Source organism: Haemorhous mexicanus, chromosome 2 (genome assembly GCF_027477595.1).
Source record: "Haemorhous mexicanus isolate bHaeMex1 chromosome 2, bHaeMex1.pri, whole genome shotgun sequence".
Lineage (NCBI taxonomy): Eukaryota > Metazoa > Chordata > Aves > Passeriformes > Fringillidae > Haemorhous > Haemorhous mexicanus.
Genome location: NC_082342.1, coordinates 92,445,032 through 92,469,695, shown reverse-complemented (window position 1 = coordinate 92,469,695; position 24,664 = coordinate 92,445,032). Strand labels below are relative to the sequence as shown.

At 41.9% G+C, this 24,664-nt stretch overlaps 1 protein-coding gene across 1 annotated transcript; it reads left to right on the top strand.

Moving 5' to 3' along the window:
• Positions 1 to 1,561: 1,561 nt before the first annotated feature.
• On the top strand, positions 1,562 to 21,698 carry CREG2 (cellular repressor of E1A stimulated genes 2). The gene is made up of 4 exons (XM_059839527.1): positions 1,562 to 1,982; positions 4,090 to 4,259; positions 16,200 to 16,313; positions 18,065 to 21,698. The coding sequence occupies exons 1-4, from the start codon at positions 1,584 to 1,586 to the stop codon at positions 18,210 to 18,212; spliced, it is 831 nt and encodes a 276-aa protein (XP_059695510.1). The 5' UTR covers positions 1,562 to 1,583; the 3' UTR covers positions 18,213 to 21,698.
• The last annotated feature ends 2,966 nt before the right edge of the window (positions 21,699 to 24,664 follow it).

Sequence of the window (24,664 nt, the reverse complement as noted above, 5' to 3'; positions counted from 1 at the left end):
TATAAAGAGAAACCCTGGCATAAATTCATAGAAAATAGTAAATAAAAATGATGAGATTTATATCTTGCATGCATCAGGTTGTGTGTGTGAGGAAATTCCCTGAAACACCATACCATGGAAATGGGGGGTTTAGCTATTTTTGAAGAGCATGCCTGCAGTGAGTTGTCTGTGCCTGGCTGCTATTTCCAGAAGGGACAACTGCTTCAATATTTTAAGAAGGGACGTACCCTGAATCAGGGAAAAGCACTTGTCAGGAGCTTGGGAAGCTTTCACTCATTTTGGGTTTGGAAATTTGCATTGATTTTCTGCTTGCATCTCCATTCCTCTGTCTCAGCTCAAGCTCTGAAGTGGGAATCAATTTTCAAAAGTGTGGTATTGCAGCAGATGTAGACAGGGCCATGTGCTAAAGGAAAAGATAGTCACGTATTCAACTATGCAGAAAAGATTAAGAGTTTGGTGCCAAAACTGTGTTTTCTTGGGAAGTATCTTTACAATCAGAAAAAAATATTAGGGTCTTAAGGCCCATTATACCCATTTCCACTATTCCTTAGATTTTTATAGTGGAGGAAAAAAAAGGAACAGGGAGTGTAGGAAAAAATATAAGCTAAAAATACTCAGTGTTCTCCAGTTCACTTTTATTTATAAGAGTTTAGATTCTAGATTAGATATACCTGTTCTCATGGCACAATTAGGCAGAAGTTGTATCAATAGACTGATCATCTGTTCTTCACAGATATGAAAAAGATGTACTTGAGAACATCTTTTAGATGTACCTGAGGCACAGGCAAAGGCTTCTGAGAGATTCATTCTTCCCTGTCTCCTACTGAACCTGTGTTCCTTAAATAATTTGCATGAATGCAATGGAAGTTTACAAGCATATGTTTTAAAGAATTACAGCTTTGCATTGCCATATTGAAGAGGTCTATTGCCAAGAAAGGAACTGTATGCACATGTGCCTTTATTAAATTGAGATATTGATATGCACTCATATACATGCAAATCTTTGCCTAATTAAAACCTCGCCTGGAAATCGTTTAATAGCAGCTCCCTGAATTTGCATATCAAAACCGCATACTTGCAAGCACCAAACTAATGCTGCCTGCCACCTCGGACTTGGGGTCTTGCTGTGACTTGACCCCCAGTGCCCAAACGAAGCTTTCCCTGCAACGAAGTGTTCATATGGACAGTCTCCCTCGTGGATAGTCTCTTTAATAAACGGAGAGGTCGCACCGCCTCTGGACAGCTCCGTCTTCTTGGTTTTGTGGAGCGTGTAGAGAACTTAATACGTGAGATAGTGAAGAGAACTTAATGCGTGAAATACTTGCTGGACCGTGCAGCTGAACCAGGGGCTCCAGCGGTCTCCCAGGTCCCCCGCAAAGGAAGGGCTACCCCGCAGGGAGCTCCGCGTGAGCTGGGACCCGCGAGGGGCCCCAGAGCTGGGGGCAGGCCACCGGGGCGTGACGCGACTGCGGGGCGATGGGGAGCTGCGGCGGCCGCCGTGCGCTGGAGGAGGCGCTGCGGGCGGGCGGCGGCGGCCGCGGGAGGGCGCGGCGGGAGCGGCGCGGCGGGCGCTGCCGCAGAAGATGTCGGCGCGGCGGCCGTGGCCGTGCTGGCTGCTGCCGGCGCTGCTGTGCGGCGGCGCGGGGGGGTACGTGGTGGTCAGCTCCGTGTCGTGGCCGCTGCCCGAGGCGGGGGCGGCGGCGGACGAGCTGCACAGCTCCTCCACCGAGGAGGCGCTGCCCGCGCTGCTGGAGGAAGCGGGCGGCCTCTGGAAGCAGAGCTACCCGGCCTCGGCGTACCGCGAGGATGCGCCGCTGGGCTCGGGGCCGGCGGCCCGGCGGCCGGGGCAGGGGGCCGCCCCCTCCAGGATGTTCTCCTACCGGCGGGAGGGCGGCGCGGCGCCGGGACGCGCCGGGACCGCCCGCTTCCTCGCCCAACACAACACCTGGGGCTTCGTGGCGACGCGGGCCGCCCGAGGAAAGGTACGGTGCCCACGGCGCCCGCGGCACGCGTTACCGGCCCGACGAGCGCCCGCGCCGCGCAGGGAGCGGCGCAAACTGCGGAGGAGAAATCCTGGTCGGAGCTCAGGGAGGGAGGATGCACGCTAAAAACCGCACCAGAGAGACACCTAAAAAAGGAAAATCTCAAGGCCAGAAGGCAGAGCTGCATCGCAGGGTTTGGAAAGGGGCTTTTAGGAGGATGAGGAGGAGAAGGAGGAGAGCCTGCCGGGCTACAACAAAATCTGCCCGTCCGTCCAGCTATACCAGCTTAAAGGAGGATTTCTCTGTCAGGAACAATAAACAAAATAGCTGGTCTGCTGTTGGGGTCATTCTTTTTTCCAGCTTTAAAATATTTCCTTTTTCAAATTGAAACGTTCGGATGAAACACAGCATCCAGTACCACTCAGACAAAAGGGGAAAAAAAGAGAAGTTAAAAAAAAATAAAATTTAAAAGCCATTCTTAACTTTCTGTTGAAAGTATTCACAGATTAATTAGCTTATGATTTTTAATTAAATTTAGAAGCACATAAGTCTTCAGGAAGCTTGGCTGGGTTAGTGGCAGTTAATGTTATTGTGAATTACAAAGTAACAGATTGACAAAAAGATACCACTAAATGAATTTGTATGCAGACAGAAGAGGCCTGTAATTCTACATCAGCTTTTGGAAATCCTATTAAACCATATGATCGTAACTCTTGGTTTGTGCTCTCACCAAAAACCCTCGGTGGAATTATAGCCATAATATAGTCAGCAGTTATCTGCCTCCAGAACAGACAGAACATAGAAGTAATAAAGAAAAATCTGATTCATAATAAAATTTGAAATTTGGAGGGGGGTGTTTGCTGCTTTGAATGCTGAACTATGCTGCCTGTGATCACAATTATTTTTGAGAGTCCATAGTAACATTAACTTTGTATGACAGACCGAGTATTTTAAGCAATGGGAACACGTCCTGCAATATTACTGAGAGCTTTTTTTTTTTTAATTGTAACTTAATAATAAACAAGGATTTGTATTTTCTAAGTTATGTAATATCATTAAAGCATTATTTCTAAAGGAAGCCAACAAAGACCATTTATAAGCACTATAAGCATTAAAATTTTAAAGGCATATAAACATTAAAAATCAGAAAGCATGCTACCCAGGTAACAACATCATCCAGGGCTTTCTTATTAACTATTAATATTTAATTTTATTTTGTTGTAAAAGATTTAATGTATTGAAAGATAATTTTACTGTTTAACATTCAATAGACCATGAGGAAAAAATATCTGAAGACATGAAAAAAAAGAGTAATTAATTGATTATCTGTCATTACTATTTATAATTGGATGAAAGCATAGTAGGAGTATATGTAATTCTGAAGCATATTAATGAGTGTCACTACTGGGCAGGGACATTTTTGCATGCATTATAACCACTGTGTGTACATAGGGCAGTGTATGGGAGAAAATATTTTTGAAAACTTGGCTCCTTAGTGTCCCTTCTCTGCCATGAGAGGAGGTTTTACTTTGGCTGGCTTGGTAGTTGAGACATGCCCCCCATCAGGAATCTGATGTTCCTGCCCGGGAAGCTGAGCTGATGTCCAGTTTGACTTCAAACACAATTCTAACTCAAATGCTTTCTTTTTTTTGCAAACCAATGCAATCACACTGCAAAAACCAAAAGAGAAGTCACTATTAGAGTAAAAAGCAGGTTGAATCAAGGCTAAATTAGGCTCTATAGCCTTTTGGGCTTAAAGAAAGGTACCAGCAGTGGTTTAGAGTAAGCATTTCCTGGCATCAATGGCAGCAAAAAAGATATTCATGCACCCAAACATTTTTAATTTGGTAGTTCCTTTAAGCTTAGTGTAAGAGAAAATGTTCTTGATAGTGTAATGGACAGGACTAGAGAGAAGAAATAGAAGAGACATCTGTTTCCATAGAAGCTTGATAGATCTAACTTAGAAGAAATGTTCTCTCATGATGATAACAGAAAGTGGGAGCAATGGGGCTGGCTGTCCTCTCTGCCAGAGCCCTTGAGGGAATCCCCCACCTTGAAAACTGTCTCTGTGCAAAGAGGTAACCAGTTGCTTATTTGGATTTTGCAGATCCAAGGTATGCCCTATGGGAACTGTTTACTTCTCAGCGATGGTCCCATCAACAACAGCACTGGAATTCCTTTCTTTTACGTGACACCAAAGGATAACACAGTGACAGATCTTCTGAAGAATCCCATGGCTTCTCTGACCCTTCCAGAGGCAGATGGAAATTTCTGCAGGTAACAGTTTTATCTGCCACCTACCACTTTCAGTGAGACAGAGACCTCAGAGCAGAATGCTAGGTCTCCACCTTCAAAGTCCTGCATTTATTTTTAACTCTCACAATCAGCTATATGCTCCTTCCTATGTGATTTTTTTGTTTGTTTTCGGTTTGGGGTTTTTTTGGGGTTTTTTTTGGTTTTTTTGTTTTTGTTTTTGTTTTTTCCCCAGTAAATTCCCCTGGTAAAACATAGTTGAGAAAATCAGAGGTGTCACTGAAGTATACTGTAGCATCAACAGCTGGAGTGAATTTCAGTTTGAACATTAACATACCTAAATTTTAATCTCTTCTTGGACGTGCCTACATAAAATCTAGGTGTTCAAGATCCTAGAATAGTCTACAGTTATCTAGCCAATAAAATCCATAGAGTTTTAGAGGCTATCCAATTTACATCTTTGCTCTTTTGCTGAAAACTCTGGATACCCTGCTAAATGCCTTGACAGGGCTCCAGCTCTCTGGGTTCTGTAAGAGGATCTCAGGCTCTCAGTTCACAAGATATATGCTCAGGCCTATGACACTCTGTCTGATTTCCACCTCTTCAGAGAATTTGATGGAATGTGATATCTTTGCAACTTTTTTACACCTTGTATATCACAAACAGTCAGTAAATGACCCTCCAAATAGAGAAATCCACATCTGAGATTTACCAATCTACATCCAATCCCCAGTGCTTCTCTCCAGAGACAGCAGTGAGTTGACTTCTTCCTAATTATGTCATAGAATCTTAGATGGCCCTTAAGCTTTCTTCCAACACAAACCATTCTGTGATTCTAAGTCCAACCCCCTGCCACAGACAGGGACACTTTCCACTATACCAGGTTGCTCAAAGCTGCATCCAGCCTGGCCTTGAGCACTTCCCAGGATGGAGCATCCACAGCTTCTCTGGATAACCTGTTCCAGGGTCTCATCACCCTCACAGCAAAGAATTATTTCCTAGCATCTAACCAAAACCTACTCTCTTTTAGTTCAAATCCCTTATCCCATTGTCCTGTCATTACATGCCCTTGTGAGAAGTGTCTCCCCAGCTTCCTTGCAGGCTCCCTTTAGGTACTGGAAGTTTGCTTGTAAGGTCTCCCTGGATCCTTCTCCAGGCTGAACAACCCCAACTGCTCAGCCTGTCTTTGTAGGAGAGGTGCTCCAACCCTATGATCATCTTCATGGCCTCCTCTGGACTTGCTCCAACAGCTCCATTCCATTCTTTGCATATAATGAATAACTTCAGATTCCCAAAGCTTTAGGTGTGTAAAATGTATCTATGTAACCTCAAAGATGATTCAATTTCCCCCTCCATTTTTTGTCTCCTTGAAAAAGACATATCTCTACCATATGTTTGTTTGCAGTCAATCATGTGGCAAACTTGGCTGGGTCAGCCTTGTGTGAAGTGTTATTTGCAAAGGCCTCTTTACGTGACGAGGTACATGACACCAAAATTGTGTCAGACAGAACTCTGTTACCAAAGCAGGTCTTAGCTGACATTCCAAGGAGAGAGAGAGAACTGGTAAGAACAGACTCCTTCAGAAAGAAATGGCATTAACAGTTTTTATTCCAACTTAAGGTCCTCTTTGGGGAAGGAGAAATTTTATCTTAAGACTAGATTTCCCCAGCTGAGGATTGCCTTCAGTGTCATCCCACCTCTCAAGCCTGCTAGCTGTGAAGAACCCTGGGAAAAGCAGGGAATGGCAAATATAAAACATTACTGTTACACTTATCTGTATTTGTCTTCAGAATATATTGTTTTCTAGAGAGTTATATGGTGGAAAAATGAAATGTTTCTTAGTCCAAAGCAGTACAAGTAATTTCAGGCTGACATCCTGTTCACAAGGAATGGAAATCATAGCTTCCTCTTACAATGTCAGACACCTAATAGGAAACTTCTATCACCAACATTTGTTAAGGTAATTCAGTCTTGAATGCTTGAGGAGGTCAGTGAAGTAGTGAAGTTAACACTGGAATGCTTCTGCTTATTGCTTAAATATTTCCAATAAATATTTTGGATTAATAACTTATAAAATAAACATATGTGTTCTTTCACTGCAGGCTTAATGGCATTTTTTCCTGCTTTCTGAGCTTTTTCATTCAGTCTAATAGTTAACTTACTATCCAGACCAAGTGCTTAAAAATGTATTTTAAGTCCTATGTCCTACTACTCAATGCCCTATTTTCAGAGGCCCAAGACTCAGAGCAGCTTCCATTGATGATGTGGTAATGTTGAGCATTTCTGAAAACTACACACCCACTTAGGCACTTAAGTGTGGCCTTTGATCCCTAACTTTAAACAGCCACTCTTGAAAGTCTTCGCCTCCTATGGCTTAGCAACATCACTGCCCTATTTACCTGTTTGGGAAGTGCCAATTCACAACAAAAGAGAAACGCTGCATGATTTACAGAAATATGAAATCCATGTACACCACAAACCTTTGAGGATATTTATTCGATGTCCTTTTGTTACATCACTATTAATTTCCAAATTCCTACTCTTTTGATCAGTATGCCAGATATTTGCTGCTGCTTGTTTTGCAGCCAGGGAAACCTGGATTCTGTCACCTGACTCTCCAGTCCCCTCTGCAGCCTGAGACTGTGCTGTCTGGTGAGAAGAGCTCTCTGGGCCAAGAAGCTAAACCTGGATTTCCAAAACAGCTTAGTCTATACTAATTACCATTTGCCACATCCCTACTCTCCCTCCCTACCACCAGTCATGTGCTACCCTGCCCCCCATCACTTCTGGGATTTGCCTCAGCCTGAGCTGAAACATGAATGTGAAGAAAATTATCCTGACAGCAAGAATAAGTTTTTCTGCTGATCCTTCTTCTTTTCATCCTGTGGCCAGTACTGCTTCTGGCCTTGGAATCCCATCCCCACCCTCCAGCTGACCATATGGTGGGCCTATTTTTGCTCAGTAACCCAGCGGAAACCTCTTGGGTGGTTTTTTTTTCTGGATGAGATTTCTACTGTCTTAGTAACTTGAATCAGCTCCTCAAGAGCCAGAGAAGAGCAAAGGAGAGGGGAAAGGAAAAGAGAAGGTGGTGGAAAATAAAATATTCTCATTTTAGCAGGTAACCATACTCCAAATATTGAGCTTACTACTGAATTGAGTACACAGGTTCAGAGTTTGATCAGTGTTCCATGCATTATTAATTTTGTTTTTACCTTCAGTTTCTTTTTCATTATTTCTGAAGTTCTCATCTGGAACAGATGTTGGCTTGCATTAGTGCAAAGACAAACAATACAGACAATGAAAAGCTGTGTCGTTACTTGAGCTACAATTTTTGGTTTTGATGGTATGAAAATGTGAGCAAGCTTTGAGGCTGTCTCTCAGCAAGGAAGGGTGTAGGCGATGGACTTCACATTTCTTCTCTTCCCTTCCCCTATAACCAGGGTCAAAAATTAATGTATGTTTTAAACTAGGAAACCATGAGTGATTTTTGCATTTGAAAGCAGCACACCACCCCACTGTTACCCCACTCAAAAAGACCTCTGTGGGCAGTGCGACACTAAAGAAAACAACAAGGTGTCCAGGCCCTACTGCCAGTTCTTGGGGTGGCCTGTCCCCAGCTTCAGTGTGCACTTGACCAGCTGAGATAGACAGGCTGTGCCATGCAAACAGCACAGAGCATCCTCAGTGCAAAGCTTTATGTGATGGCTCAGGTTTGGTATAGCAAAAGTCTTCTTTTCTAGCACTGTGTGAGAAGCAAGACCTTTCCCTCTGTGAGACCTCAGGTCCTGCTAGTATTAAAATGGTATCTGTGAGGTTTTCTTTGCAAAGGAAAGTGTCATTCTTGTCAGACATTCTCTTCAATTACATCATTAATTGTTTTGGTTTCAAAATAATTATGTAAAATAGCTAAATGAGTAATATTCTGTGTGAGAAAGTTCATGTCCTTGCATGCTAGCAATGCATTTGTAGCTCGTTTTCATGTGGAACTTCATTAGAATTCCATTATTAATCTACTCTGAGTTGCAAGAATCAAAATAAATGTGAAAGCTGATCGGTTCCTGTAGCCAATGCTCCTGGGAGTATTTGGCACTCTACTGAAAAATGCTTCTGACCTATTGCATGCAAAAGAAATCTCTGGCCTTTAGAAAGAAAACATAGCTGACATTTCAATGTCTTCGTGTACCTAATGAGTTTCAAGTGACTTGTGTACACCAATTTGATATTAAATTTATTTAGTAGCAAATTTCATTTGTTTTGTTTCAGAACAGACTCAAGTTCCAAACCCTGACAATGAATATTTTCCCTTTCAAGGATGTGAGGAATACAGGTTGGCCTTTATGGTGCTCCAGCCTCAATATTTAATCAGCTGGAGAGAAAATTTGAAACCCCTAAACTAATAAGAAAAATAACATTTAATACTGAAGGAAAGAGAGCTGCAACGCATCTGACTAGGCACTAATTGCAAGACATTTTAGTATTGCAGCTACAGTTTGGATTCCTCGTCTCTGACCTAGAGATTATCATTTCCCAGAGGGAGATGGGCTGCCCCTCTCTGAGAAGGCTCTGATGGCCAGGATAGAGACACCATTTGTTAGTAACTACACAGCATTTTATCTGAAGGCTGATAAATGGATAATAGAGGCAAAAAAAATTAAATGGTTCAGGGCTATAAATAGACTGGTATGTCTATGCCACTGACAAGCTGAAAAGATTGAGTTCCATTCTTGCAGTTTTCAGAGGGAGCAAGACCAAGCCCGACATTAAAGAATAGAGCAGCTATTGTTCTAAACACATTTCACAACACAGGCTGCTCAGATGATTCCTCTTTCCAAGTAAGGTCCTCAGTCTGCCTCATTACAGCTGCAGCCTGGAAAACAGGCAATTAATTTTAAACGTGTGTCACCTCCTTGACATCAGGTCCAGCACATTCACAGGGACACACTGGAGCTTTCTTAGAGAAGGAGCAGTTACATGGCCACCATGAACTCGTTTTAGTACAAGGGAAAAGCAGTGAGATTTGGAGTCAGTCCACCTTTGGTTTTTTTCCTGCTATTAGCTGAGGATGGTGTTTCAAATACACACTGCAGACCATGAGTGATTTTCATGAATTTGGATTCCCCTCCTGATTTATGATCTCCATCAGAGCCATTTTAGCCACCATGCTCATCTGGTGCTTGAGGTAGCAGATTGGCATGATCAGGCAGATGTCTTCAGTGGACATAAACTGATACTGTAGGTTTCCTAAATGCTGCATGGAAAATGTTGGCAAGAAGTGCTGAGCCACCAAGCCATGGGAAGAGAAGAGGAATTTTGTGGGTCTGGCTTCCTGCTGTGTGGTAGATCAGCAGCATGCACAAACATCCAGCTTCATTCCCTGGGCAATCCTGAGGGACAATAAGGCTGCCATGGGTGGAAGGCACAACCTTTGAGATGTCATATGGCCACTCAACATATAACTACTGCTAGGTTTGTAGAGTCACTGTTGTTAATACAAGGATTAATATAACAAAGAAATCTGATACTGTACCTTCACACAATGAGAAATTACGCATGCAGAAGACAAAGGCTGAATTCAAATATCCATCATTTTTTGAGATCCACCTCCTGATTCAGTGGCACAGATATATTTCTAGTTCTGGTATTTATATAGGCCCTTTTTAGTCATATGCAAATAATTATGTCAGTCGTTGTTCCTGAAAAATCTGTACTTAAAAAAATCTGTATTTAAAAAAATTTAAAAATGCATGTACCAAATTAGAAAGTCAAACATGAAACCTACTATCATCATGACCCAATGCACACAAAACAGCTCTAAATTACTATTTTTCCTGTATTCTTAAATAACCAACTTCCTAAAATCCCTTTTCTAGTGAAATAGTGTTTCTCTGATTCTGTTTACAGAAATAGTTGATGCTGTGATTCTTTTTTTTTCTGCATGAATTGTCTATGGTTAAACTATATAAAAGCTTCCTGTCTGAAACACAAAGTTCAGCTGAAGAAATGCATTTTTATTGGCAATAGAGAGAGGGAGACTGGCTTCACGTAACACATTGTAATTAAAACATTTTACAAAGGATTATCATCTAGAAAGAATGAAATTATTTAAAACACATTAACTATTATTAACATTAACATATTAAACACATTAACATATAAAAACACATATACTAGGAGCACAGGCATACTTAGATGAATAGAATAGCCACTACACCAATACACTTTAGCTCCCTGACTTGACTTCCAGAAGACTTCTTCCAAAAGCAAAGATGTTCTAAGTAACTTTGCTGGCTCCCAAACAGAATTTCTCTGATAGAGAAATTCTTGTGAAAATCAGAGCAGGGCAGATCTGCCTAGCCATATCCGGTTGAAGGCCAGCAACAGCTTTTCAGATTATGAAATTGCTTTCAGTGGAGATTTTGTTTGACGTTCATGCCACGCAGATTAGCAGCACCAATACATTCTTTCTGCTTCAGAGACTCTGGTAGTTAGTGGTGAACAAATGAAATGAATGAGAAGAGTAACTTACTTTTCAAAATTAATCACATTTATGAATCAAAATTATATGCACTTTACAGTAATTCTCGAAGGACTGAGCATTCCCTCCCTTCCTTTTTGTAAATTTTAGGGGACAAAAATCCTATGATGCATTTTATATGGCAGAAAATAACTGCCTTTTCACCTTGTGCCCAGTTTGAGGCTATGTGAAGAGGAGCCCTGTGCAGGGTGTGACAGAGTCACCTACCTTGCATCCATGGGAGGTGACAGGGATAAGCTGTGTCAGCAGCCAATCCCCATCTCCTAATTATATGGGTTTTCACGACTGCTACCATTATAGGAGAGCTTAGAATGTGTGGAAGCAGTCATTGCCCTTATGCCACTCATGAGCTGTGTGCTTTAAAGTAGAAAAAAATGTAGGGAAATTGTTCTCTGGGGCTTTTCTTCTTGGCTCTCTGTCTCTTCTTTTCTGCAATAGGAAAAAGCTCTTTCCCAACTTTTTTCTCTTCAACTCTAAAGAAGTAGCGGGATAAGAACAGTGATTTCTCACACGGCAGTGAGAAATGTGTTTAGGGGACATATGTGTATCCTCCCAGGGAGGATGGAATGTCTTGTTTCCTCAGGGAGTGGAGGAGAAGGATGTCAGCTCCTTTGTGGGAAAAGGAGTCTGGGGAAAAAGAAAAAGAGAAGGATTCCTCTGCAGAGACCCCTGTTTCCACACCCAGACTGGAACAGTACTGAACCCTCCTGCCTTTCTCCTACCAGTTCCTTCTTGGGAGTACCTGGCTTTCCTTCCCAAGTGCCTTCCAAACTCTTAAATTGCTTTTCCTGTTGATCTGTGGCAGATCAGTGTCACCTCACTAATGGATTGCAAAGGCTGAGAATGAAGGTAATACTGAGGGATACTTCGGTCAGAAACCAGGAGAGAGTCAAAGCATCAAAACCATCATCAGTCAAAGCAGAGATCTCAACTGTGAAAGGGAATCCTAACCAAGTCCCAACCATCATCATCTTATGTGCCAATAAAACCACAGCAGCTTGAAGTATAGGTTCATGACACCTGGACTTGGATAGTTGCTGTATAAAAACCTTCTAATTAAACTGCAAGAGATGGCTAGTGTAGTAAACAATTTAATGAGTAGGTGGCACTCTTTACTCTGAACCACTCTTGAACCAGGACTCAGAAATTAAGGAAGTGTTACATAGTAAAATAAGTGGGACACTGTCATTAGTAGTGTGCTTTGCAGCATTGCATTTCTGTTGGGAAATACTTTTTACTTGGATGCAAGCCTCTCCTTAAGCTCGGTAAAGCAGGCACCTCTGTGGGTGATATCATCTCACACACTTGGAAGAAAACTGCCTGGACTGGGTCAAACTTGGCATACCTACTTTGCTCACTGTAAGCAGAAGAATAGGAACAATCAATTAATTCTTCTGTCTTCATAGATCAGATGAATAATTAAGATGATATCTCTTAATGCACTGTTTTCTTATAAAATGCATAAACCAAATCTTTCTTCCATTTTAATCTGGCCTTCTTAATTTTCTGCAACAAAGCCTATGTATTTGAAATAAATATGAAAAAAAGAATGTGTTCCCTATTGCTTGGGTTTCTTTCACAGTTACCTGCTTTCTCTTCCCCTCAGTTCGTATTTTACTATGGCATTCACAAAGTCCTCTCTATGGAAACAGAGGGCTTGATTCCGGTAAAGACAAACCACCTGAGAAACCACCTTGGGTTTCCTCAACAGAGCAACAGTGTCACCATCTCTACCCCTGACTCTGCCTCCCCCTCAGACCCAGTCAGCAGCACACAAACCTTACATAAAGCTGCTGCTCTGCATCTACTTGTTCTTGTGCCAGCAAAGATGAGAGGAACTCAGGGACTGAGAGCTGAAAATGTATTTATACAGAGGGAAGAAATGTCTAGTGAATGCACAACTAGACCTCTACAGATGAAAGTGAGGAATGTTTTAGTAAATATCCCTTTAATATCTTTAGTAAAAACATGACATAAATCCCTAACTATATCACCTTGCTCCAAGGAAGCAAATCCTGCATTTGTATTAGTTGCACTGACAACAACACTGAAAACTGAAGACCCATTCACAACATTTAGAAATGGTAGCTGTAAGTTTAGTGGATTTTGATGGTTTAAGAAGTATAAAAGTAACAAACATCATTAGGGAAATACTATGCCAAAAAAAGAAATGCAGAAGCAGATTCACTTCAGAATATGAAGGGTTCCTTCATAGGAAGGGTTCCTTCATAGGAAGGGTTCCTTCATATTCTGAAAAAGAAAATACTAATGGTAATGTAAGATTAGAATACAAGGTTCCTAATCTGAAACAAAAAACTTATGATAAGAGGCAGGCCTGAAAGCAACACCAAGAAAGTAATAACAGTGTGCTGAACTCAGATGTATCATTGCCCTGTTCAGCTCTTCCAAAACTTCACCTAACACAACCTCAACAAATCTCAACAAATAATTTTTCTTTTCCCAGAGAAATAAACTGACCCTCCAGAATATTATTCCAATATGCAAAATTCAGTTTGAGTAATTTTTACTGGGAAGACAGTATTAAGTGTGTCAGTCAGTGTAGCACCCTGCTTCATGAGAATGTACAGAAAATTGTAAAGAGTAGAAGCCAGGGGGGGAAAAATCAAAACATAAAAAACCTTTTCAAGCTATGGATGCACAGTGTGTGGGCTTTGTTGTCAGCCAAATATGTGGAGAGCAGCTTTTCATGTCAATTTTGAAACAGTCACATCAGACACTAGTCCTATTAGGCAAAACTTTCTCAGCAAAGGCAGGCAGGGTTCACTGCATAACCACAGCTACATCAGCTCTATTGCCTACTCAAAATCAAATACTATGCTTTCAGAATAAACATGGACTTGCACAAAACCACAAATAATTGTAATCTGAGAAGGTCAGACCAAAACTTCTCACTGCTCCTGATCACATCCAAAATCTATCACCTCAATCTGCTCTGTGAAACACAGACATCTTTTAATAACAATCTCTTTCAAAATCTTCTCCTAAAGTAAATAATCACATTTTACCTAGGAGCTGTGTACAAGAAAGACCCTTGCAAACATTCCTGCTTTTCCTGGCTCTTCAGTTGTTTTATGATACTGTTTGGCTGTGGAGGAAATTGTATCATATATTCAAATGCACAGTTGTTTTAAAGCAATTTTCTGAACTGAATTTCTGCACTCAAGAAGTCCCTTTCCTTCATCAATAGAAATGTTAAATATATACTGAATATATAAACGTATGCAGAGGGCTTTGGATACAGTATTAAGATTAAGCATAAAAGATAACAATAGATCATGAGATTGCTTCAAATGGACTTGAACACTTCATCATCCAGGGCCAACAGTTACAAGAGTGTGAATGTGCACTGCCCTGGCTGCTGGACACACAGACCCTCAGCTGACACCCTCTGCATGTGGGATTGACTACTTTCTCTTCAGCTGTATTCACTGTATTTGCCTTAATTTATTTGTGTTTTGGTGGTTGAGCATCTCACGGGGCCATGGTTGCTGGGCAGCCACACAATACCTAAAGCCCACACAAAAGAAATCCCAGGAGCTATGGGTGTCCCTGGGGCATGGAGCTGTGTTCCTTAGGGAATCCCAGGAGCTATGAGTGTCCCTGGGGCATGGAGCTGTGTTCCTTAGGGAATCCCAGGAGCTATGGGTGTCCCTGGGGCATGGAGCTGTGTTCCTTAGGGAATCCCAGGAGCTATGGGTGTCCCTGGGGCATGGAGCTGTGTTCCTTAGGGAATCCCAGGAGCTATGAGTGTCCCTGGGGCATGGAGCTGTGTTCCTTACAGAAAGAGCACTTTCAGGATGCTGGAACCCAGACATGAAGTGACATCTTCAGCAGGCTGTAGGAGTCAGTGCTGAGGATCTATGGTGTACCAGGGTGATCATGTAGACAAGTTTGTACTCTGCATACACACTGATAGAAATAAACCCATGTGCCTGGGCAGGGAATGCAGATTTTGGGCTACTCAGAACACCACTTTTATAACTTAAAAGATTTTACTAGAGAAAATTAGACCATTATAAGTTGATGTGAACAGAAAGTTTGAGCCTGCTCTTTGGCCTTGACCCTTCCTCCCATCAGTAAGCATGGGAGAGGAAAACAAATACAAGTGGAATTTGTCCAAAAGTTGTGAAATTGAACATCCTCTTCAGACAACTGCTGCTCCAGACTGAACAGGACACTGAAATAGTGTCCCTGTGATGATGTGACTGCAAATGGCACTTTGGAGGTCAGGCTGCAGACAGTGGCAAGTGTTTACCGGACATAGTCAAGTATCAATCAGCCTCCTGTACTTCCTTACAAAGGGGTTCATGACCCTCTTTAGGAAAGCAGCTATTTTATCTAGTGAGCTACACAGTCTCTCATAACCATCTGTGGAGAATCTGCAGGTGTTAAATTAGCTGCAGGAGGATGCCCATATGTTTCCTGCATACACTAGACACACATTGAGAAATATAACCAAAAATGAAGCCATTGCAGATTGCACACAGTTAAGGCTAAAGGGCTCAAGCCAAGATCTTTAAGTAAAATTGTACATGGATGAGATGTAATTTACTGTGATTAAAACACAGTGAAGAAGAAATGCAGCTTTCATTTCCTAATGTAGTTTCTTGGGCTGACATGGGAACATGGTTCCCTGAGACACTAAGCAGTTTCAAACTGCTGGCAACAGGACTTCGGGCTGCTCAGTATTTGCCAGGATCAAGCCTTTGCAGTCATTTCATACACTATTTTTTTTTTTGCAATTGGTAGATTTACTTATGATTTATATATATCCTTGTATTGTATATGTCAGAGTCAGCAATTGCACTGCAGTTACTAATGGGAGTTATTTATTATTACTATATACAAAGACCCAAAAAGTAACAAGTAACCTTCCCTGCCTTGGTCTGAAAGCAATTCAAGAACTTTTCTATTTGGTGTAAAACACTTCGAAAATGGGTAAAAATGAACAAGGATTGATTTTCTAGGATAAGCACAATGAAAAGATCTTATGTCTATATAGAGATACACATAATCTTGCCCTTTTTTCTAGGCATAGGCACAGACTAACCATCTCACTACTTCTTCTCAGAATCCTGAAAACATCAGTCTTGGAATACTGCCCTTTTCATAGGTCTGTACATCTGTCTGGGAATGCTGCCATTTTCACATTTTTTTACAATCCAATATGCACTAATCCAATTTTTGTGAGCATAAATTAAGATTAATCAACTATCTACAGCAGAGCTATGTGTCAGTCAAGTGTTCCTTCCAGACTTCCCCGCTCCACCAAACAGTATAGCTGGGAGTAGAGAAGACCCACAAGGCTTGACAAAGCTTTTTATATGTGAGCAGGAGTCCACACTTCTCCAAAAACCCTTAAGAAAGCAAGCAAGCTATTACTCATGAGCAATTTTCTCTGTGCACAGAAAAAACGTAATTGATCCGGAGGATCCAAGGTGCGCCAGGCTGACTCTCACAGGACAGATGGTCACGGTGCCTCCAGAGGAAGTAGAATTTGCCAAGCAAGCAATGTTTTCCAGGTCTGTATCTAACAGGCACGTAGAAGAGTGCAATCCATGGGTTTGAGACAAATACACAAATGTGGCCATTTGGTATAGAAAATCTGAGAAATAACAAGCCTGACCTTTGCTTTGGGGCTGTGAATCATGCTGGCTTCTGTGTGGCTTGGAATGACAGACCTTTTAACTCTGGAGGAAATGAAATATGGAAATGCAGTTAGTTAGTATTGGACTCTGGTAAGGCACATGGTTTATAATATGGGGATTATGAAGATATGTCACCTGGTTCCAAGGAGAGATTCCATAATTCCATGGTGTATTTGTTATCTTTAATGATTCTACCCCACCTTATGATAGGTAGTGGACTCAGAGCAGAGGTCTGCTGCCTTTGGGCTTACAAATATTTTCAGGGTGGATCTTACAAATTTAATTACATCTCCTAATGCCCCAGCTGTTTCAAAGCCATAGTACTGACTGAACAGTCTCCCTTGAACAGATGCAAGCACAACCCAGGTGTGTAGCACACACACAGGGTGTGCCCCCATGCCCTTCAGTGGGTTTCCAGAATTACAGGTGTGAAAAGCCTAAACCTTAGCTGGGGCACACACCTCCTACACAGGCTGCCAGGGATTGTCCTCCAGGTGCACCTTGCCTGGTCAATCAAATACTGCTGGGAAACTAGAATGAGCTTGGATCCAAAACAGCCCAGAGATGGCATTCCTTCTGACCTACAGGACGGGGTCAGGGTGGTACTCTGTCAGTGTGTGCCACCAATAGCAAAAATGGGACCGTGAACAGATGGAGCCATATTGACAAACAAGCTTTCTTTACAAACTTCGCAGGAATTAGATTTCCATGTGATCCAGAGTCCACCAGCACCTCAGCAGAGGATGCTCTGCTGTCAGGGCGCAAGAGTCGGAATGATAAAGTGAGGGCTGCTGGGCCACATCAGGTGGCAGCATCTGATGCCACTTACCAACCCCAGAATCATAGGTGCTCAAAGGGACAACTCAGAACATGGTAGGAAACACCATTTTCTCAATGAGAGGGAAACCAAGAGGTTACCAAACCAAGCACCTTTGCTGCAGGTTTCTCTGCAGGAGCAGAGGGCAGTGAGCCAACCCTGCCCAGACTTGCACCACTTCCCACCCATGTTCCTGTGAACACTGACTTGAATTGTGGTATCCACTCCGTGCATCACTGCTGAGCTTCCCACAGCAACACTTGCTGGGGCTTGGGGAGCTGACATCTGCACCCAGTCAGGGAGAATCTGTGTGACCTAGCTGTAAGGGAGACCAGAGAAATGAAACAAAAATACAGGATGAGAAGGCTGTCGGAGGTGAGAGCTTGCAGAGACAATGCTCTGCCCAGTTTTATTAGCCCTCCCTCCTCACCACAAGTGCTACCAAAGATGTAGTATTTTCAGGATGCCGTTTCCTTTAAACAGATACAAGCACAACCCTGACATACGTTCAAAGAGTCTTCTCTATTTTTCACTTACTCAGTAACCAAACAACATCTATCTTTAGAGATAGGGTTCTGCAGTGGGGGAAGGTGGTGATTGCTGGCTGCCTGTGTTGCAGTTCTCCCCAGACTGGGGTGAGGAAGATTATAAAGCTTACACCAAGGAAGGGCCAAAAAGATGAATGGTGGTGTTCTCATATCTCGGGTTTCACTCTGGCTGAGCACACCAGGCTGAAGAAAAAAGCAGACTATGCATATGCTTTGGCACATCTTCTAATATTTTTTTTTGCTTTTCTTTGTCCTTACAGGCACCCAGTGGTAAGAAAGTGGCCTCGTAGCTATGAGTGGTTCTTCATGAAAATGAACATTGAACACATCTGGCTTCAAAGCTGGTATGGAGAAGTTTCTCCCATTGCAGTAGAAGAGTATTTAAAAGCGGTTCCAAATAAAGGATGATTGAATGGGCTTTGAGATAAAAATCTCCTGAGTTTCCTTTCCAAACACTTTTAAAATTTCATGGTAGATGGTTTCTTTACAGTGATATTTTTCTTCTTCTCCCAAAGGGCTTCAAAATAGCCCTGTCTCACATGGAGCAGAGTGAAAATAAATCAACACAGACTTTCAAATTATAAAGGAGAGGTAGATATTAGCCCTACCCTGCAATGTACAGACTTGTCATTTCAAGCAGGCAATGCGTCATCTGAAATGCTGTTTTTAAAACGCTTTGTATCTGTTTGTTTTGACTTCTATTGCTGTGCACCCACAGGGAAACTACATTATGTGCTAAATTTAATGTTCTGAATTGCAGAAAATGCAAATTGCCTACTCAGAACCCTCTATGCATTGTGGAGGTATTACTGCTGCTTGGTCTCCCTTAATTTGTAAGTACTTTAAGAGAAACTTAATAGCTGCAAATTTAGGTATTTAGGTTTAAAAACAAATTATTTGCTAAAGCTGTCCTCATTTGCTAACTTCTCTTTTCTATGTGTGCTTTTCCCTAATTAGATAATTTGATGTTTCACTTGGAAATTGAGTAAAACTTCTCTCTTTAGCAGAAAAAATGCAATCAGTTCAAACAACACAGCTCCATATAACTTGTCTCTGACACAAATCTGATTAAACACATTAAAGGCCAAAATCAAATCAGCCCCACAAGGATTATCTCAATACAAGTATAAACATTCTCCTAAGAAGAATTTAAGTAAATGTTCTCAGCGAGCCTGTTCCTGTTGAGACAGGAAAAGTATTTTTAATAGCCTGTAGTCCCAATTCTTTTTTGCCTCCCTGCTCCAGCCACTGCTTTATTTTTAACTGGCTTGTGCAACTGATTTTTTTGTAAGCCCTCACTAACTCACTGAGAGGTGGAGCCTGTTCCTTAACTCTGTTTCCTCACCAAGATTTAAAGGGCTTGTTCATGCATTTATTTTTTTAAAGAAGCCTAAAGATGGTAAGTATTTCAGGCCATGAAAACTGTTTTTCTTGGTGTGGAAAGTGCAAACTTTGCTGCAAACACATTATGTGTAGGCTTCTCATGTGGTAATACTAAAAGAGTTCAAAGGTATTTTAATCACTGTCAGCTCTTTCTCTAGATGTCCTCCTGGTAAACTTATTCTGCAGTTCTTAAGGGTATCACAGAAAGAAAGTTCCCATGGCTAACCAGGCAAGTCACCACACAGTTTGAAAATTATATGGCTGCTCTCCCTGTTACATTAAGAAGGAGACACACTGAGATGGGGTTTATGTGCCTGTGGGGAAGGTCTTCCAGCATCCTTGGGAATGCACTTGAGCTCTGGTCATCAGCCTGCACCACATCTGGGCTGGGGAGGAGCCTGGGTGCCTGGGTGAGTGCCCTGAGCTTGTACAGGTTAATCCCTGGGCAGAGCTCAGAGGCAGCTGCATGAGCTATGATCAGCTGGAAGCCAATTAAGTGTAGCTGAGCTTATTTTGGCTCAGGAATGGAGAGAGAAACACTCATTCCCAGAACAGCTGGGCACCATGCTGGCATAACTACAAGGGGCCCCAGGGTGCCCAGCTTAGCCCTAGGGCGAGTTCCAGCCCCCAGGCATCATGGCTATCCTGATATTCTGTAAGAAGACAAGGCAAATGAGGGGGGAAACTTTGTTTAGACACTCACTAAGCTTTTTTATTCTTGTTTCATTGCCTGAAACTTTGTTAGCTGTGCAGATCTTTTGCAGAGGTAATTACACAAAAGGAGGAAGTGTCCTGCCTGAATCTATTTCCTTTTTTTTTTTTCTTGGCAGATGAGCTGCATTTTCACATTTGAGTTTGCCCCTTAATCTTGCATTGTGTAATACTGAAGCAAGATGGCCCATCCTATACAGACTTTTAGAATACTATCAAGTAAAATTCTCCTCGATTCCTATAATTTTGCCATGGAGATCTTTGTCCACTATGGATTTGATTACTTTGTCCATTAGGATTAATGGGATTTTAAAACTGAGTTCAACAGGAAGAATACCAGTTCTTGTAAGAGAATTTCACAGGTGTAACATTTCTGTGAAAGTATAATTACATATTTCCTTATCCCAGTTCACTACTATTCCCAGAGAAACCTGAAACCCCCATTCTGTCCCCCACTCATAAATACACACAGATTAAGCAAATCCAGAGTACAATCTTAATGTTTAAACAAACTGAAGAAGAGAGGAAGAATTTTAGAAGTGCTGCTGTTACTATACTCTCAATTTCACATTCACATCCCCTGGCAACAGTGACATGGTCCTATGTAATAGCCATTACCTTATTAATGGATAAGGAGTAAGGGGTTGTGTCAAGAAGGTTCAAAAGAGCTTTAATGGTTTAAGAAGTCAGTGTGTACTAAGAAAGGTTTTAAATTTACAACACACTACTTGTTATAGGCTGCCTCTCTGCACACACAAATTAATTGGAGTCGCTTCTGTATTGTAAAATGACACATTCATCAGGATGATTTTCTGTATGGACCTGCTGTGAGGCTCTTGACAGAACCTTAAAAAATGAAATGCTGGTGACATGTAAAGGGACAAAAGGTGCCTCATGTAGAAATGCTATCTTATATCACCTGTTCTCATTTCATGCTCTCTTCGCCCAAGGAATAACTACCATGCAAGTCCTTGAAAGCCTGTAGAAATTCATAAAAATACGACCTGCAGATTTTGAGTGGAACTTTCCAGAAAAAAAAAAAGGGGGGGGGGGAGGTGACAATAGTTTGCTTATTTGGGCTTTATATTATTATTTATAGGCTAGTTCTAATTTTTCTTCAAACAGACAAATGTCTCAAGTAATACTGGTCATCACATGGTAAGTGATGTTTATTGAAGCTTTTAACCCAGAGTTTTATCTGAAATACCACAATAAAACCATACTTCCTTAAGACTGTAGACTCTGATTTTGCTTCAGTTAAAGTCGATATCAAAAATCCCATTTATTTATTGAGCTGTAATTATTGGATCAAACAAGCATTTTCATAAGTCCAGATATGCTCTTGTGTATTTATTAAGCATTTCAACTAGCTGATGTGTAATTTCCATGTGTTCTGTGTTTTTCTTATTTCTGTAGCTTCCCCAAAAAAAGTTTATGCAACATGGTTAAAATTTTACCTGTGGTATTGGAATATTTAAAAGATGTATTTAGTCATTTATGTATACTTGAAAAAAGAAAAATGAAGTTGAAAAGTTGGGTTCTCACTTCTTGCTAATTTGGGCAAAAGAAATGCAGGTACAAGATTTAGGCACAGTTATTTTGAACTGCTGTTCTTATTTAACCAAAGAATGCTCTGTTTCTGATGAAGTTTTCATCACTTCAGTGGTTGAAATGCAACCTGTCTCATTTCTGGATGTGTATTGCAATTTGCAATGTACTTTGATTTCTAAAAATATTGAAAGTTGTTAACAAAATGTCCATGAAGAAGAAATGTAAATAAAACAAATTTCAAAGCAAAAACTGTATAGGGATATTCTTCAGTATAGCATTTGCCAGAGTAACCCACATTGTGCAAACAATCATTACAATTTCTGTCTGATCTGAACATCTGTTTTGTTTTTTCTCCCTGAGTTTTCCTGGACCAAGTTAATTTCTCTCAAAATATTTGTGGGAATTGAGACTCCAATTTGCCTTTTCTCTGGGGAGAAAAGTCTAGCTAAGCACCTTTTATCGTTCCTTCATCTTCTCATTTATTGTGTTCTTTGCTTTCACTGTAGCAGTTAAATGTCACTCCTAAAGTTCACTCTTTTTTGCACGTAGGAACTGAGCACTCATCTCTTGGGTGTGCATTAATAGTGTTTTGGAAGTTTCCTCAGTGCTATTTCTTCCCTTGCCAGCCTTGCTCTTACAAGTTCTTGTTACAGCTTGTTCTCTTCTCTCCACTTTCCTCTGATGCGTTTTCTTAAGCCAAGTCTGACAATTTAACTTCTCATCTTGTTTTCCCACACCATCTCCTTTCAACAAAATTCACGCTCTCATACTAAAATTCCCACTTCATATACAATAAAGAATAGAATAGAATAGAATAGAATAGAATAGAATAGAATAGAATAACAGCCTGTGTTAGGATTGAATAACCTACGATTGAATAGCCTGTGTTTCCTATTTACACTTCAAATTTTTCCCTTGCCACAGGTTGGACTGCATTTACTGTAAGAACTGTGACCACAGTTCCCTAACCTGCACAAATCTCAGTCAACACCAGCTTTTTATTTCCAGTAATCTGTATTTTTAAAAGAACACTTCCTGCAGCTGGTTTCTTCCTTTTTACTTACTGTTTTTACATTTATCCCATTTCAGGAGTGATGTCTATTCTACATCACTACACCAAGTGTCTTTATTTACAAAAAACCAACCAAACAAAACCAAACAAAAATCAAAATAAAACAAAAAATCAAAAATAAAAACATCCAAACCTTAATTTGTACATTTTGGAATCATTGAAGTACTTTGATTTTTTAATTTTCTTTTTGCTAAATTCTGAACTTGCACTTCTTCCAAATTGTGTTGCTTGTCATCCTTCAATAAAGCTCACCTTTTACCTGCCTTTTCTCTGCTACCACCTCCATATGCCCTCTCCCATCTAACATCTTGCTAGAAGGTCCTGTTTCCTTCTCCTCTTTTCCTTCTTTTTTTTCATTAACTCTAATTTTTCTATCTTCTTCCCTCAGCTTCCAAGTTCTCCACAGCCTTACTGTGTAACTTTGTCAAAGTAACAAACCGTTACTTTGTCTGCTCAGTCTTGTTTGTCTTCCTGATTTTGCTACTTTAATCTTCTTGTGACGATACTCGGTGCCTTTGGAGAGGATCTTAACATTGACAAGTCTTATTTTGGGAGAATGCTATAGAGTAGCTTCAAGGAATACTTTGGGTTTGAAGGTATTTGTTTGTTGGTTGAAACACTGCCTCTGGAACAAAAATGGGAACATACTGGCCTTGATGCTGACACAGCATAGGGCAGTTCATCAAGCTCATGGCTTTTTCCAATGATATCTTCTGCACAAACTATTCCAGGCTCTATTAGGCCCTGCCTGTAGCACCCACAACATATAATCATGATTAGGAAGGACATCAACAAAGTTTGACAATGTTGTTCGACAACATAGGTAACAGTGCAGGAGCACACAACTGTTGTCTTCTGAAGGAAAACAACCATTCAAACAAGGCTCGTAGCTGGTGGAAACAAGTGATTCATTTTACAAGCTGGGAAAAGATACAGATGTGTTCCATGAAAAAAACAGCGAAGACTGTGTTTATTCAAGAAGAGGTGTATGTCAAGTACTTCTATTTAAGGGAAAACGAGTCCATAGAATGATCATGTCTATTCGGTACCTTAATACCTTAATTGTACTTATATACTTTTTCCTCCAGACACGGTACAGACCCTGTCACCATTTTTCATTGCTCTGGAATGAGCTCCCGCCAGCACAGGCACCGTGTGCATCTGACCGCTCGTAGCTCCGTTCCCTTTGCCCTGCACGTCTGTGCACCGTTGTGTTCTTTGCTGGCTTCCGGGCACCTCTTGTTCCCTTTGCTTCTGGTGCTCCAGCCTCCCTCCACTCCTCGGGAAGCCATGCTGCACCCTCGAATAGGGCGAGGTGTGCTCCGGAGGGTGCGGTGGTGACTCATTTAAATTTAACTTCGCGCGTGTGTCACTGCCGGGGCCGGTGTACAGGACTCGGGACCGCCCCCCATGGCAGGGTCCAAGGCCGAGCAGCCCCCGAGGGCTCGATGGCGGGTGCCATGCGGGGGCAGTGCCCACTTCGGGCAGGAGGCGCCTCAGGTTGATCCCTGTGGGCACCAGGAGGGACCCCCGTGCAGGAGGCCGGGCCCGAGCTGTGCTCCTTAAACAGCCCCGGCAGACCGGGGGCAATGGCACCCTGGCGTGTAATAGAAATAGAGTGGCCAGCAGGGCTAGGGAAGTAATTCTCCTCTTGTACTCAGCACTGGTGAGGCCACACCTCGAGTGCTGTGTCCAGTTCTGGGCCCCTCAATTTAAGGATATGGAGGTGCTGGAATTGGTGCAGCGAGGGGCAGTGGAGCTGGTGAAGGGGCCGGAGCACACGTCCTGTGAGAAGCAGCTGTGGGAGCTGGGTTTGTTTGGCCTGGAGAAAAGGAGGCTCAGGGGAGACCTTGCCATTCTACAAACACATGAAAGGAGGTTGTAGCCAGATGGTGGTCGGCCTCTTCTCCCAGGCAACGAACGACAGTACAGGAAAACACAGCCTCAAGCTGCGCCAGGGTGGGTTCAGGTTGGATACTACGAGGAATTTCTTCACAGAAAGGGTGTGAGACATTGAAGTGAGCTGCCCAGGAAAGCGGTGGAGTCACCTGGTCTAGGAGTGTTTAAGGAAAGACTAGACGTGGGACTGTGTGCCATGGTCTAACTGACATGGCGATGCTCGATCAAAGGTTGAATTCAACTA